Source organism: Ambystoma mexicanum, chromosome 11 (genome assembly GCF_040938575.1).
Source record: "Ambystoma mexicanum isolate Mex_15411 chromosome 11, UKY_AmexF1_1, whole genome shotgun sequence".
In the NCBI taxonomy this organism is placed as follows: Eukaryota; Metazoa; Chordata; class Amphibia; order Caudata; family Ambystomatidae; genus Ambystoma; species Ambystoma mexicanum.
Window position 1 is genome coordinate 1,008,336,440 of NC_090934.1, and position 16,991 is coordinate 1,008,353,430.

The following is a 16,991-nucleotide window of genomic DNA, read 5'->3' on the forward strand; positions in this document are numbered from 1 at the left end:
CGCCCCCTCTAAACAGACCTCCAAGATCGAGGTGCCGACCTCCTGAAGATCCTGCTGCAACCGGTTAAGATCCTGCAGGAAAAGGGCACAGTCGAAGTCGTCCCCGTTTTACAGGTAAACAAGGGTATTTATTCAGTGTACTTCCTTGTACCCAAAAAGGATCTCACCCTGCGCCCTGTGTTAAACTTGAGCCCAGCAAACAAATTTGTCAAACCACGAACGTTTCAAATGGTGACATTGCAAGAGGTAATTCCTCTACTAACCCAGGGGGATTACATGGCAACATTGGACATGAAAGATGCATACTTTCATATTTCAATGTTGCCAGCACACAGGAAATACCTAAGGTTCATGATGGACAAACACTATCAGTTCAAGGTCTTTCCCTTCGGTATTGCCTCAGCCCCACGGATATTTACAAAGGTTCTGGCATTGTCAGCAGCACACCTGCGCAGGCAATCCATCCTAGTATATCCTTACCTCGACGACTGGCTCATAACGGGGGACTCCTATGGAACAAACACTCAAGACAATAGACCTCTTATTCAGTCTGGGATTCTCCATAAATGAGAAAATCCAGCCTAGACCCCCGCCAAGTAAAGCAGTTTCTGGGGGCTCTAATTCGGACAGAAGACTGCCTTCACTTCCCCTCCAACGAGAGGGTTAAAAACATAGTTTCAGATCCCTCAGTATGTAGCCAGTCGAGAGGCAACTGTAGGCAAGGCCATGCGACTGTTTGGGATGATGGCATCCTGCATTTACCTGGTCCCTCGCACACCTTTGCGCATGCGCCCCATGCAAGAGTGGCTCAACAGCCACTGGTGTCAGGTCAGCGGACAATGGGACGATCTAGTGGTTGTCTCTGCAGCCCTTGTTCTCTGTGCAGTGGTGGTCCAGGGAAAACCTTCACCACCACCACCGCAGTAGAAGCCACTCACGACAGGCGCATCTCTCATGGGGTGGGGAGCCCACCTCCTTCAACAGACTGCGCACAGCATTTGGTCTCCAGCAGTAGCATGCAACCACATAAACCTGTTGGAGCTGTCAGCAGTGTTCAAAGCAATGAAGGCCTTTCAGACACAGTTGCAGGGAAAAACAGTACTGATGCTCACAAACGGCACCAAGGCAATGTACTATCTCCTGAAGAAGCGATGAGCACTCGCTCTCCAGGGCTGTCCAAACTGTCACAGAACCTTTGGAAATAGGCTCTCAAACACAAGATGTTTCTATTGTCTCACCACGTTCCAGGGGAACTCGATCTTCTGGTGGACGTGCTCAGCAGAGACTTCCCACTGCCCTTAGAATACGAATGGCGACTATATGAAGACATAGTCTCCAACTTTTTCGCAGAATGGGGCTTCCAGAAATTGACTCAACGCCCAGATTACGCCTCCAGTTTACCATCAGAACCGATCCAAGGTGAACGGCCTCTGCATAACATGGCCAGGTAAATTTGTTTGCTATACTTGGAAGTAAGAAAACCTAACACCAGACATTGCTAGTCCAATAAATGAAAATGCTTCGTCATCTGGTGTAGTTCAAAGAGCATCAATCAGTTGACTGCTCTCCTACTCATATTGTTATACATGACTCCCCTACTAGTCTCGTCTGGTTTTTAATTCCCTGAAGGTTCACTTAGCTGCACTCCGCCTATTCCATGTCCCAACGTAAAGTGTTGTGTTGGAAGATCCCAGTTATTAAAGCTTTCATGGAAGGGGTTAAGAGAATCTCCCCATTTCTAAACCGGCTCCCAGGTGGGACCTAAATGTGATATTAACCAGACTTGTGGGGTCTCTCTCTGAACCTATACATAAAGCAAGACTTAATGCTCTTACTTACAAAACCGCCTTCCTAGTGGCAGTCACTTCGATAAGGAGTCAGTGAACTGCAGGCCCTTTGTTCTGCGCACTCACCCTCGCTTTGCGACCAAATGTATTTCTATGTTCCATGTGAACCAGTCAAACTGCCAACGTTCTTCCAGAACCCCACCAACGTGGCGGAAAGAAGGCTACACACACTGGATGTGCGCAGGACAGTCATGTACTACCTGGAAAGAACTAGACCACTAAGGAAAACAAACCAGTTTTTCGTTTCAGTGGCAGCTGGTAGAGAAGGAAATCCTGTCTCTAAATCAGCCATCGCTAGGAGGATTGTCAATTGCATCTCTCTATTTCTCTCTTGCCAAGAGAGATCTGCCCTTTAAGCCTAGAGCACACTCTACTCGGGGGAACTGGGGCTTCCATTGCATTCATTGCAAATGTCCCCTGGAGTCCATTTGCAAAGTATGCAACATGGAGTTCTGTACACAACTTTACAAAACACTATTGCCTAGACACTCGTCTTTGTACTGCTTGTCCCACCTGAAAATCAGACCTAGAATATTTTCATTACTGTTCCTTCTCACATCCCACCACCAACTCTGGGTACTTCTCGCTAGTCTATGCACAGCATGTGATTCTGAGCAGATTCACAAGCATCAAACGGCATGCATTACTTACCGTAATAGCATTTCTGATGATTGTATCTGCTTAGATTCACATGCACCCACCCTTCCTCCCCGCTTGGATGGAAGGAACAAAGACATCTTACTATTTCTTCTCTCTTTATGTACTCACTCAAGATAGTCATAAGGCTCCCTCACAGCAGAGAAAAAAATACAATCAGAAGGACCTCGACGCGTGAGGGATTTTGGGTACACTAAACGTCACGTTAGGGATAGTGTTACAGGCACGCCCATGTCGACGTCCCCTTTCGATCCTTGAAAGATGAGATGAAATGCTTTGCAGTTACCACTAGATGTCAGACTATATGCACTGCATGTGAATCTAAGCAGATACAATCATCAAATGCTATTACGGTAAGTAATGCATGTCATTCCAAATCGGCTCAAAACAAATCCGCCCTTCCCCCCCCTGCCCCTCCCCGTCCCCCAAATCAAGCCATCCCTCTCCTTGATTCCATTAAGAGGAGACTGGCTCCTTCTCTTGACGCGCCATCCCAGACCAGGGTAGTCCATCCAAGAGTGGAGAAATTATTTCAGCCATCGCCTACGGACAGTCAATATATTAAAGGCCACGCCACCCCCAATTCCCTAGTGGTCACCACCACCCGGAAAACGGGCTGGGGTACCCCTTGCTACGGGAGAAGCACCTCACAATTAAGGAGTCTAAAAGGTTATATGCCTTGGGTAAAGGTGTTTAAACGGCAGCTACCTTTACTACGCGCATAGCAAACACCACTTTGCTTGCCAGTTATGCTGATGCGCAATGGAACCATTTACAAGGTGGTCTCCAGGAGGTGTCTGAACCCGCAAGATCCAAATTACTCGCCATCGTGCCTGGGCAGGCAAGTCAAAGTTTTAAAGAACGCTCTGGATACTGTGGAAACGGCAGGAAGATCCATGGCGCAGGGCACTCTGCTTAAACGGCACACTTGGCTCTGAAACTCTGGTTTCAAGCCGGAAACCCAAGCTGCTTTTATAAACAAACCTATCGAAGAATCGAATCTCTTTGGTAAAGCAGTCGACGATTCTTTGGTGACTGCCAAAAAAGAGCATGAGACTCTGAAGTCCCTGCAACAGATCATCCATGCCCCCTCCAGCGGGGTAGCAGTTCCCGCCAGTCCTTCCGCCCAAAACATCTACAACATGGGAAACGACTGGAACACAAACCAAGCATCCAGCACCCCCACCAACTATCCACCTAGGGGTCAGCGATGCAGGAAAGGCAGTCAGAGGCCCCAACTCCGGGAGTACTGCAGCCCCTGGTCAGAAATGACCTACGCATCCAGGCCCGCCTCCCATGTCACCCCAGTCGGATGATTAACATCTTTCCTTTCGGCACAGGAGGGGATTACTTAAGACCAGTGGGTTCTAAAAGACAGTCGCCCACGTACTTGTGGAAAAGGACGCCATAGAAGCCGTCCCTATTTTTCAGGTAAACGAGGGTATTTATTCAGGGTGCTTCCTTGTACCCAAAAAGGACCTCACCATGCGCCCTGTACTAGATTGGCACCCAGTGAACACATTTGTCAAACCTCAAAAGTTTTGTATGGTAACTTTGCAGGAAGTGATACCACTGCTGAAACAGGGGGATTACATGACAACATTGGACATGAAAGATGCATACTTTCATATTTCAATGTTGCCGGCGCACAGAAAATACTTAAGGTTCATGATGGAGGACAAGCACTATAAGTTCAAAGTACTCCCCTTCAGCATTGCCTCGACGCCAAGGGTGTTTATGAAAGTCCTGGCAGTGGCAGCAGCACACCTGCGCAGACTATCTGTCCCTGTCTACCCTTAGAACTCCTTCAGTCTAGGATTCTCCATCAAGCAGAATAAATCCAGCTTAGACCCCAGTCAAGCCAAACAATTCCTAGGTGCTCTGATTCAGACAAAGGAGGGTCTTGTCTTTCCCTCCACCAAGCGGGTTCAGAACATGGTTTGTCAGTTCCCTCAATATGTAGTCAGTCGGGAAGTGACGGTACGGAAGGCGATGCGCTTGCTAGGTATGATGGTGTCATGCATTTATTTAGTTCCCCATGTGCGGCTGCGCATGCGTCCCATGCAAGAGTGGCTCAACGGCCAGTGGTGTCAGGCCAGCGGACAATGGGAAGATCTGGTAGTTGTATTGCCAGCCCTCTTCTCTCTCTGCAGTGGTGGTAGAGGGAAAACCTCTTGAAAGGGAAGACCTTCACCAACCCCACAGTGGAAGCCACTCTCACGACAGACGCATCTCTCACAGGGTGAGGGGGGGGGGGCCCTCACCTACTTCAGACAGCGCATGGAGTGTGGTCCCCACAAGTAGCATCCAACCATATAAACCTGTTAGAGATATTGGCAGTAATCAATGCACTAAAGGCCTTTCAGACTCCACTACAAGGGACGACTGTTGTGGTCCTGACAGACAGCACCACAGCCATGTACTACTTAAACAAACAAGGGGGCACATACTCTCCAGGGCTATCCAAGCTGTCCCAAACCATTTGGATGTGGGTTCTCAAACACAAGATGGCGGACGTACTCGGCAGAGATTTCCCACTGCCCTTAGAAAACGAATGGCGTCTACACGAAGATTTCGTCTTCAACGTCTTCGCAGAATTGGGATTCCCAGAGATAGATATGTTCGCTACGGAGAACGCCCAATGCCAAATCTATGCCTCCAGGTATCCCCAGAACTGTTCCAAGGGGAACGGACTCTGGATAGCATGGTCAGGGAAATGTGTCTACGCTATTGTCACCCTCACACCCCCCCCACCCCCCCCAGACTCTCCTGCTCAACAAGATAGTGGTGCACAAGATGCACCAGGAACAGTTAACATAATACTGGTGGCCCCCATGTGGTCCCGCAACCCTGGTTCGCTCATCTAATGGAGATGTCCCTCTCCCCCCAGTGAAACTACCCTGCCCGTACAACATGTCAGGACGGGGGAGGGGGGAGAGACCCTACGCCCACAAACTGAATTTAGCAGCCTGGCTCCTGAGAGTTTGGACACCTTCAGCTCTCTGAGATGCATGGACATACTCGGGGAAGCTAGGACACCTAACACGCGCTATTGCTATTCCACTAAATGGAAATGCTTGGTCATCTGGTGTAATACCAAGGGCGTCAATCCCATTGATTGCTCACCCACACACATTGTGATGTACCTAACCCGTTTGTTAGACTCTGGACTGGTCTTCAATTCCCTAAAGGTTCATCTAGCTGCTCTCTCAGCCTACACTACGTCACAACAGAAAGTGTCATAGTGGAAAAAAATAATTAAGGCTTTTATGGAAGGGGTTAAGAGAATCCATCCCCCCATTTCTCACCCAGCTCCTGGATGGGATCTAAATGTGGTTTTAACCAGACTCATGGGCTCTCCCTTTGAGCCAATGCATAAAAAGTGGCTAAAAGACCTTACTTAAAAAAACGGCCTTCCAAGTGGCTATGACTTCTTTTAGAAGGGTTTGCGAACTACAGGCCCTTTCTGTCCTAGACCCTTTTGTTACAGTCCACAGGGATAAGGTGGTTCTGCGCACTCATCCCAGATCTGCGCCTAAATTCATTTCAAAGTTCCATTTGAACCAATCGATCGAACTACCCACTTTCTTCCAGAATCCCAGTAGCATGGCCGAAAGAAGCCTACACACACACACACACACACTAGATGTGCGCAGGGCAGTCATGTTTTACCTGGAAAGAACGAAACCACTGAGGAAGACGAACCAGTTTTTCGTTTCAGTGGCAGCTGGTAGAGAAAAGGATCCTGTCTCTAAATCGGCTATCGCAAGGTGGATTGTCAAATGTATCGCACTGTGTTGTACTCTTGCTAAGAGAACTGCCCTTCAAGCCTAGAGCACACACTACTCTGGGCACGTGGGCTTCCATAGAATTCGTGGCAAATGCCCCCCTCGAGTCCATTTGCAAAGCGGCAGCCTGGAGTTCTGTATACACCTTTACAAAACACTGTTGCCTGGACACTGATTCTGAGGTAGGACAAGCAGTATTAAGACCTCTTTTCTCTGTTCCTTCTCATAACCCACCTCCTACTCCAGGTACTGCTTGCAAGTCTATGCAAAGCATGTGATTCTAAGCAGATTAACAAACATTAGAAGACCTGCATTACTCACCGTAATAGTATTTGTGATGATTTTAGCTGCTTAGATTCACGTGCGCCCTCCCTGCCTTCCCGCTCTGGGTGGAAGGAACATAGACATCTTACTTTCTCTCTTCATGTGCTCACTCACAATAGACTGGGGCTGCCTCATGGCAGAAACAATACAATCGGAGGGACCCCGGCGCGTGAAGGATTTCGGGTACACTGCACGTCACGATGGGGATAGTGTTACAGACACGCCTATGCCGACGTCCCCTTTCGGTCCCCGAAAGACAAGATGCAATACAACATGGTTACCACTGGATGTCAGACCATATGCACAGCATGTGAGTCTAAGCAGATACAACCATCAGAAATGCTATTACGGTGAGTAATGCATGTCATACTGTCCTTGTGATTGAAGTCACATCAGGGTGTAGCAATTGTGTAAGAAGCATATCCAAAGATTATCCACTAAATTACTTTTCAGAATCGGAACACGTTAAAGTATATTTACATTGTTACATGAATTGCCTTTTTAAAGAATGCTTATTTAAAAATTAATATTTAATAGTTATTTGCTACAGAAACCTCGATTGTAAGTGTTACTTGGCTATGTGTATGTACAAATTTCATTGCTGCAGCTCTACTGCTCAGATTTACCCCTCTTGAGATGGGCCTGGGTGCTCAGTCACACTACCAACTTGTGTAGTACAGACTATAGCAAAAGATGGGTTACCTAATACCAAGCAGATAAGTGTTGTGTAGTCTCACACAGTGTGACTGCATCAATTCCTACCAAACAGCCAGAGAAAGTTAAAGGAGAGCCCCAAGGGCAACCCTGCAACATTAAAAAGGTATTTACCAAAAGTTGTCAGAGGATAAAATTAAAAAGACACTATGGCGAGTCTTAAAAACGACACCCATAAAGAGTAAAATATTCTGGGAGTGTGGAAAAAAGGTTCCCACTCAATGAGGTTTAGGAAGAAATAATCCACGAGTAAAGCAAAAAAGTTCTGGGGTTGACACAGGTCAGGTCGAGGCTAGGCCTTGATTGGGTAAGGCTATTCTCAGTGTCTCTGTTCAACATAACGGGTTGGCCTCCTATCGGCATGAGAAAGTAGATCTAGAATCCCCAAAATAAAAATTGTGATTTGACACACTTCTACAGATGACATTTTCAGTATTTTATACAACTAGTACAACTTAATCCCCTGCCACCAGCCAATTGAAACGTGATATTAAATTCACTGTAAGATGTTTACCATAACATATTACAAGAATGTTGCATATATCTAGAGTCTTGCTGAAATAACCATAAGGGCTGACAAGTGCCTTCAAAATAAGTTTCACAAGGTAAGTGAAGCAAAAAACTTAGTCCAGGGTTCAAGCCACAGCCTATGGCTGGTGTTCCATTGAAGTCCACGGAAATAAAGTTGCAATAAGAACTTTCATTCCAAACTGCCCCAACCCTTGTTTCTTAGGGGGAAAAAACATTGATCCACACGTTAAATTCAGCACTTCCAAATAAAGACCGTATTGCTGGTCCGGTTAAGATTTTTTTAAACCAACTGTTGGGTTGCTTCGAAGGTGCTCCTTCATTGGTGTGTTGGTGGCTTGCATATGTTTGATGATGTGAATTCTAATTGCTGTTAATGAGTTTACTCTTTTAAATAAATATATGCTGCTTATGTAGCCAATTGCAGTTCTTTCCTCTTTTGATTGTTCACCTTCCTCCTTGCCACACCCTGCTCTACAGTTTGATATGTTTACTTTATGCCCTAGGAAGAAACATTTATGAACAGAGTTGAAGTGAAAGTAAAGATTCCAGAGGAGCTTAAACCGTGGTTGGTTGATGACTGGGACTTGATCACTAGGCAAAAGCAGGTAAAATAATCTGTATGATAATCACTACTGTTAGAGTAGATTTCTCTTTATTGTGAATCTGTCCCCCAGCATTGTTTTGCTCGACATCTGGATTTTTTTGTTAATTTTTCTGAGTGGGAACCTTTTCCCTCCCACTCGCCCTTCCTTTTACTCGTGGGCTTGGAACCTTTTGGACCACTTCCTGGTATTTCTATTTGGAGCCATGCTTTCTTCCAACTTTCTGGCATCTACGTTTTACTAAAGCAGCACACCACACTTTTAGGTAAGATTTTCATAGTAATGATAAATCTTCCTGACCTGTGTCAACCCTAGAACCTTTTGATTTTTACTGGTGGATTATTTTTCATTCTCCAGCATGGGGTCTGGCATGGATTCACACATGCTCATGAATATTCCCTGTCAGGCCAAGAATCCTTGATAAAAAGAAAAAACTGTTTTACTTTCACTGTCCTCTGGGTCATACTGCCCCCAGCCAATGACAGTCCTCCCCCTAAGATCCTCCTCTGGCAGCCATCTTCATATGTTTACAGCACGTTTCAGTTTTGGGATTCATTGAGTTATGCTCCATGAGATACTTCTAAATTTGTTTGTTTTTTGACTGTTAGGAGAATTCTCAGAAATATGCTAATTCTCTTCTACCTTAGAGACCCCCAGCTCTTTTGCTGGATTCTTGGACTTTTAATTTTAATCCTGGAGAGAGTAAGACCTTTTTCTCACTCATGTATTTTTCATTTGATTTGGACATTGTTTCTTTGTGTTTTAGAGTCTGCTGAAATCCCTAGGCATCATCTTTTTACTTTGTGACACACAGCACCTTCTGTGCCGTGGCACAGGGAAGTCTTTCATATTTCCCAAAAGTTTAAATAAATTCTCCAGCATTGGATCTTTCATGGATTCACATGCTTAGAATATTCCCCGTCGTCAGACTGGGACCCCTCGGTACACATATATAGCCTTTTCCTATAGGAAAACTTCCGACACTTTTGTGTCCTATCTACGTCCTTTTAGGACCCGCCTACGCATGCTCCGTAGGCCGTCCCAGTATAAGAGGCCCGCCCCCGTGGCTCCCCTTCAGATTTCAACCGTCTCCAAAGTAGTGGGATCTCCTCGCGTTGTCTTACTATTTTGTACAAGGTTGTATACCTGGAGTTGGAGTTAGAGAAAATGTCCTCCATGTCAGGAAAAGCGCTGTTCCGTCCATGCGCAACGTGCGGCTTGAAAAAAGTTTACGAGGGGGACGGACATATGGATTGTATATATTGCCTCCACCCTCATAATTCGGCTGATAACTGCGACATATGCAAAGGGTTTTCTCAAAAAACCCTCAAAGACCGGAGTCGACGGCTGGTGGCATGGCTGCATGATGGAGCGGGGGCATACCCCCCTTCGGAGGTAGGCTCCACACAATCGGCGAAAACATCACGCTGCGCTACCTCGTCGGAACCACCGGTGAAGAAATCTCGACCGACGGAAAAAGAGTCATCTGGGAGTCACTCAGCTAGAGACTCCTCGTCAAAAAAATCATCTTCATCAAAAAAGCATGAAAAGGGAAGGCTGAAATCCTCCTCGGGCGATCACCATAGATCGACCACGAGTCGAGTAAAAGCAGGCCAAGTGTGGAAAAGGCGGGACAGCCTAAACCACCTGCTAAGTCACCGTCGTCGACGGCGGTCCCGTCATCGGCCTCCACACTGCCACTAACGCAGGTGGCATCCACCGTCCCACCGACAACGGCGGCGACAATGGCCTCGTCGACGGGGGTTCTACAGGAGGCCTGAAGTTTTTGATCCGATCCCCCCGGATACTTTACTGCAAGAACAGGCTGTGTCGCTGTCCTCGGGGGAGGACGAGAGCGAGAGAATAGCGGGCCCAGCAGACCTAGGGCTACGAGTGGCTGACAAGTCGTCGACGAGGGGATCCGGTATACCGGTATCTGCCCCTCTCCTCAATCTGTTTTGTCGTTGGAAATTCTGTCCACGCTTCAGTCCTTGCTACAGTCGTTGGACCAGAGACTACCTCAGGCAAACCTGCCACAGTCACCCGTCGACGAGCCGGGCCCGTCCCGTCCACCGACGCACCTACGCACGCCAATCTCAGCACTGGCACAAGAGGAAGGTGAGCTGCCAGATTCGGAGTCTGACAGGGGAGCCATGTCGGATATCTCATCATCCCCCTCCAGGGATCCAACCTGGGAGTCAGAGGTGGAGTTGGAAACCCCTAGAAGCCCAGCTCACCCGTCCCCTCCGGACGACATTGCATCATTCCATTCTATGATGAAGGCATATAAAGAATTTGGTTTGTCCCAGGAAGAACAGAAAAAGGACTGTTTTTTGTTCGACCACATGGGTAAGAGAAGGAGGTCTGTGTTCTCAATACCAATACTAGACCAGGTGTGGAAGGAGGGGTTGCAGACAATGCGTCACCCTTTTTCAGAGCCGGCAGTGAAAGGACGCCTCGAGAAAAGGTTTAAGGCTCCAGAGTCTACCCCCAAGTGTTTATCCTCCCAACCAACGCCAGACTCTGTGGTGTCAGCGGCAAGGAAGGCGAAGGCCAAGCACAAGTGCACGACTCTGCCTGAAAACAAAGCGAGACGCCAGGATGCCTTTGACAAAAAAGTGCTATCCGTGGGAGCAACCACAGTAAAGGCCGCAAACTCTCTGGCTATTGTAGCCAGATACGACGGAGAGATGTGGCACAGGCTAGCTCCGTTGCTTGATCATCTTCCGGAAGAGCATAGGAAAGCAGCGATGTTACTTGTCCGAGAGGGTGAGGAAGCCTCAAATCACGCAATAAACATTGCGGTGGACCTCGCTGAGTCAGGCTTAAAGCAAGTCAATAATGGGGTTGTATTACGACGACAGTCATGGCTTAAGTGTACCTACTTAAGGCAAGAGGTACAATACAAAGTATTAGATATGCCTTTTGAGGGAGAACTTCTATTCGGTGAGAAGGTGGACGAAGCCCTAAAGGGAATGAAAGAGGACTCGGACACGGCACGTTCATTGGGTGCCCTCCAGAGTGGCCGAAGCTACAAGTCTTTTCGTCCCTTTAGAGGGGCTTCAGGTAATTCCAGATTCTCTGCGTCTAGAGACAGATCCTTTGGCAGGTCGCTTACCCCTCCCAGGGATACAGGCGTGCTTCCCAAACGGCAAACCGACGCCGTAACTTCCAGACGTCCAGGAAAAGACCATCCTATCCGTTGTCGTCGAGAGACAAGCAAAATAAAGATCAGCAGTGACATACAACACACCGTTCTGGGGGGAAGAGTGTCAGCATATGTCGACGAATGGGAACGAATAACGACGGATCAATGGGTGCTGGACACTATAAGAAACGGACACTCTCTACAATTCAAGCACAGCCCTCCGCACATTCCACCTGCGTTCACCGCTCATTCCCATCTGAGGATACTGCAACAAGAGGTAACACTCATGTTAGCAAAGGGCGTGATAGAATTAGTTCCAACTTCACAGAGAGGTCAAGGAGTCTACTCAAAATACTTCGTCGTAAAAAAGCCGAACGGCAAATGGCGTGCCATTTTAGACTTGCGCGATTTCAACAAGTCTTTAAAGAGCCTAAAATTCAAAATGCTCACTCTGCAGGAAGTGATCCGCGCCGTTCAAGAAGGGGATTTTCTAGCGTCCCTGGATTTACAGGACGCGTACTTCCATATTCCAATGTGTCGGAAACACAGGAAATTCCTGAGATTTGTAATACGGCGGACTCACTACCAGTTCACGGTTCTTCCCTTTGGGCTCAAGACCTCCCCCAGAACGTTCACGAAATGCCTGGCTCCAGTAGCGGCCTGGCTAAGGAAGCAAGGCCACCATGTATACCCATACCTCGACGACTGGCTGGTAAGGGGATCCTCCCCAGCGTCGACCAACACAAGTTTACAAGCCACCATGCAGCTTCTACAACAGCTGGGATTTGCTATAAACTTCGAAAAATCCTCTATGCGGCCATCAAGAACGCTGATATTCCTGGGGGCACAGTTCGAGACCCAGTTAGGGCTAGTGAAGCCTTCTCTCGACAGAACCTCAAAACTCAATCAGCTGGCGAGCCGACTACGTCAAACCACCAGGCTCTCAGTGAGAAAATACGTTTCGGTCCTAGGGGCCATGGCATCCTACATCCATCTGGTGGCAAACTGTCGCCTATTCATGAGGCCAGTCCAGGAATTCCTCGCGGACCGATGGACGCAGGCCCAAGGATCATGGTCAGACAAGATAACCATCGACGACAAGCTGCTTCGGACCCTTCAGTGGTGGCAGAGTTTCCACAATCTGAACAACGGTGTACCCCTACAGGAACCGGAGTTTCAGCGAACCATAGTCACGGATGCGTCCCTAACCGGATGGGGAGCTCACATGGGTGCTCTCCAAACGCAAGGTCGCTGGTCTCGAACGGAGTCACTCCTACACATAAACGTGTTGGAGCTCAGAGCAGTACGATGGGCCTTGAAGGCATTCCTACCACACATCAAGAGATCGCGAGTACTGACTGACAATACAACGGCCATGTTTTATCTGAGGAAACAAGGAGGGACGCGATCAAGAACTCTTTCCATAGAGGCCCAGAAAACATGGCATTGGGCATTAAAGCACAAAATTTCCATCGTGGCTCACCACTTCCCGGGAGTGAGGAACTCGCAAGCAGACTCCCTCAGCAGAAACATGGCCCAGATACACGAATGGGAAATGGACACAGTTCAACTGATGAAAGTGTTCGAGAAATGGGGTCACCCCCCTCTGGATGCCTTCGCGACCAAAGACAACAAGAAATGCGAGCAATTCGCAAGCAGATGGCCTCAGGAGGGTTCCATGGGGGAGACATTCTCCTTCCCATGGACGGACATGTTCCTTTATGCTTTTCCCCCGTCCCCCCTCATACGGAGGACAATACAGTGGGTACGCAGATACATTTGCCGGGTAATTCTAGTGGCACCATACTGGCCGCGGCAACCGTGGTTCTCCGACCTGCTTCACCTGTCGCTGGAACATCCTATAGCGTTTCCGAGAGTCCCGAACCTACTATCCCGGGACAAAGGCACGGTGTGGCATCACGACCCGGACAGCCTCAACCTTACAGCCTGGCTCCTGACTTTTCGGAGTTCGGTGCTTTAGACGTTTCGGAGGATTGTCAAAAAATTCTGCAGGCGGCTCGAGCCCCTTCTACAAACAAATCTTACACCTATAAGTGGCGGAGGTTCTGTGAATGGTGTCAAGGACAACAAGGCCTACAACCGTTGTTGGTGACGCCGGAACAAGTTCTACCTTACCTGCTTCTCTTGGCGGAGAGGGGTTTATCCTTCACATCGATAAAGGTGCACCTGGCGGCCATCTTGAGGTTCACGAGGAAGAGACAGTCGTCTCCTCTATTTAGCGACAGACTTGTGAAACACTTCATGAGGGGTTTATTTCGAACTTTTCCCCCGGTAAAACGTTTCCCTCCAACTTGGAGTCTCAACACAGTGTTGGCAGGCTTAATGAAACCGCCTTTTGAGCCTATGGCCACCTCCGACATGAAATTCATATCGTGGAAGTTGGCATTCTTGATTGCTATCACATCAGCTAGGAGAATCTCGGAACTGCAAGCGCTGGTCTTAGACCCGCCATACTTAAGTTTCTTTAAGGACAAAGTGGTCCTGGCAACTAATCCGACGTTCGTCCCAAAAGTTCCGACAGTGTATAACAAACACTCGTCCATTGTTCTCCCTACTTTCTTCGCGACCCCATCATCGACAGCAGAAAAAGCTCTTCATACCTTGGAAGTTAAGAGGGCTCTGAAATTTTACCTACATCGTACACAGGAACTCGGGTCTACTCGACAACTGTTCATCGCATATGGTCCGTCGACGAGAGGAAAAGCAATCTCTAAACAGGGATTGGCTCGATGGGTCTCATCGACGATTGTGTTTTGTCACTCCAAGGCCGGAAGGCCACTGCAAGGACATCCTAGAGCCCATTCTACAAGATCAGCGTCCTCCTCAACAGCATTATGTGCAGGAATTTCGCTGACTGACATATGCCAGGCTGCGGCATGGTCAGTGCCCCACACGTTTACCCGCCACTACTGCCTTGCCAGGCAGCATGCGGACGAGGTGCAGATGGGAAGAGCTGTCCTGCGCCATCTATTTCAGTAAGGTAAGCTCCACGCTGTGGAGAATCTGTTTTCTACCTTTTGATGACCGTATACTTTATGTGGGTAAGGTTATATGAGTTAACTTATTCCTGCTGTACATATGCATTGTGTATTATGGTGAGGGTATATTACATTACATTCTCACCGCCGTTTCAGGTGTTACTGCTATACAATCTATTCTAAGCATGTGAATCCATGAAAGATCCAATGCTGGAGAAGGGAATAGTTTCTTACCTGTAACTCCATTTCTCCAGCATTGGTATCTTTCATGGATTCACATGCGCCCGCCAGCCTCCCCGGAATGCAATGTATTTGATAAGTTTAACCCTTCCTACTTTGGAGGGGCCAAAATCTGAAGGGGAGCCGCGGGGGCGGGCCTCTTATACTGGGACCGCCTACGGAGCATGCGTAGGCGGGTCCTAAAAGGACGTAGATAGGACACAAAAGTGTCGGAAGTTTTCCTATAGGAAAAGGCTATATATGTGTACCGAGGGGTCCCAGTCTGACGACGGGGAATATTCTAAGCATGTGAATCCATGAAAGATACCAATGCTGGAGAAATGGAGTTACAGGTAAGAAACTATTGCCTTATCTTGGTTAAACTACTGTTTCCAAGAGCAGTTAAGTGAAATTGACTTTACGTACATTTTGTAACTTTCTAGACACAGCACACACTAGCTTACAGTAGGGTGCTGGAGGGGTTACTTAGTATCCCCTTTGTCTAGTTTCTCATGGAACAATTTAGTTTTACCCTTTCTACAATTAATGGCTGATGGCAGTGGTTTACTTCTTTTACTAGCATTGAGTGTTTCTACTGCGGGCTGCAACTGCAGCTGCAGTAAAAAGCACCCATGGGTGCCCATTTTGTCAAAATGGCCCGGTCTTCTTTTTTTCGTCATTTCTTGCCGGAAAAGTCCTTCTTGATATTTACTCTGCGCGTCAAGCCAGGTTTGGTCCCTTGGTTCGTGTTGTCTTTGGCGGGATTCACTGGTGAAGCCTGCCTCTAGCTCCAGCCTGTCTGGCAGGAAGTGAGGGAGGTGCCTGAAACTCCCTGTGCTTAATCCCCTTGGTTACAGGAATGCACCCAAAGGTTATTGGCTGGCTGTCTGTCCTTGGAAGACAACCACCCTGTTGTGATTAACAGCTAGGATGAGAATGAATGGGAGAAATCTGCATAAAAGGTGATGTCTTTTGCTTGGAAGGCAGAGTCGACCACTGGACGAAGGAATCCGAAGAAGAACTTGGAAGAGATGCCTGCTGCAACTCCTGGACCGTTGGTTTGCCTGGTGAAGCCCTGCTGAAGCTCGGAATTTGCCTCATGTAGAGAAGCCCTGCAAAGGACGGCTTCTCCCCTTGGTTTGGTGGGACCAATCAACCCCAAGACGAGCTCATCTGGAAATCCTCTTGCAGTTGGCTGTACCTCCATTGCTGCTCCAGGAACCGATTGCCAGGCAGAGGAACACCAGAATAAAGTGTTGAACTCCAGGAAGATTCCCTGGACTCCCATGAAGGAGGACTGTCCAAGCCTGAGCCACCTCAACAGAATGCTGGACCCCAGATGAGGAAAGCCAACCAAGTGTCTGAACCGCAGTGGTGCTATTCGCGAGAAGCTGAAACCGCAAAGTGCCGCTGATCTGAAGTTTGCCCTTTGCTGCTGCCAACCTTCAAACCATAGTGCAGGAGTCCCCAGACGTCCTTCTTCTTGTCCCCACGACTGAGGCTCAGGAACAACAGGATCTGCCATACTACAACAGGAACAGAAGCCAGCTGGAACTAATTTCTTCAGACTTAAGGTACTGTAAACTAAGGGGTACCTACCTCTTGTTGTGTAGCTCTGCTAGCTCTCAGTTGAGATTTGTCTTGGTTGCTTTTGCAGAGTTGCTTGCAGCTTTGACCCTCACAGGTCTCCCAGCTTGTGGCCCTACAGTGATTTCATTTTCTACAAAGACTTCTAAAACATGGTGCAAGACTTTTCACTTACCTTCAAGAAGTGCTTTTGCTGCCCTCGGCTTTGCTCAATTAACATTGGCTGTCCTGGCTCCCTGAAAGACTCTTCTATCCTCTGACTTTGGGTTTTAACTATCCCTCAACACATGTCACACATTCTAAACTTGTGTAACTGGGAAAGGGTTAATTTACTTTGCATTGGGGAGTTCAAAAGTACTTACTTGCTTAAGAATATTTAACTATTGTTTCTCCCTCTAAACAGTTGACTGCTATATAAATAACTGTTTAATCAAGAAACCTTGAGTGTATGATTTTATTTGGATAATTGGCACTGTGAATCTGTTATAACCCTACAGCTCACATTGACCCCTCTTGAGATAAGCCTGGCTGCTCAGTCACTCTACCAACTTGTGTAGTATATGCTTATACCTAAG

At 47.8% G+C, this 16,991-nt stretch overlaps 1 protein-coding gene across 3 annotated transcripts in view; it reads left to right on the top strand.

Moving 5' to 3' along the window:
- The window catches only part of MORF4L1 (mortality factor 4 like 1), a 601,305-nt gene that overhangs the window by 378,493 nt on the left and 205,821 nt on the right, over positions 1-16,991 (top strand). For all 3 annotated transcript variants that reach the window (XM_069624205.1, XM_069624206.1, XM_069624207.1), the window contains one exon: positions 8,365-8,466. In XM_069624205.1, coding sequence (XP_069480306.1) covers positions 8,365-8,466 — 102 coding nt within the window. The remainder of the gene's footprint in view (positions 1-8,364; positions 8,467-16,991) is intronic.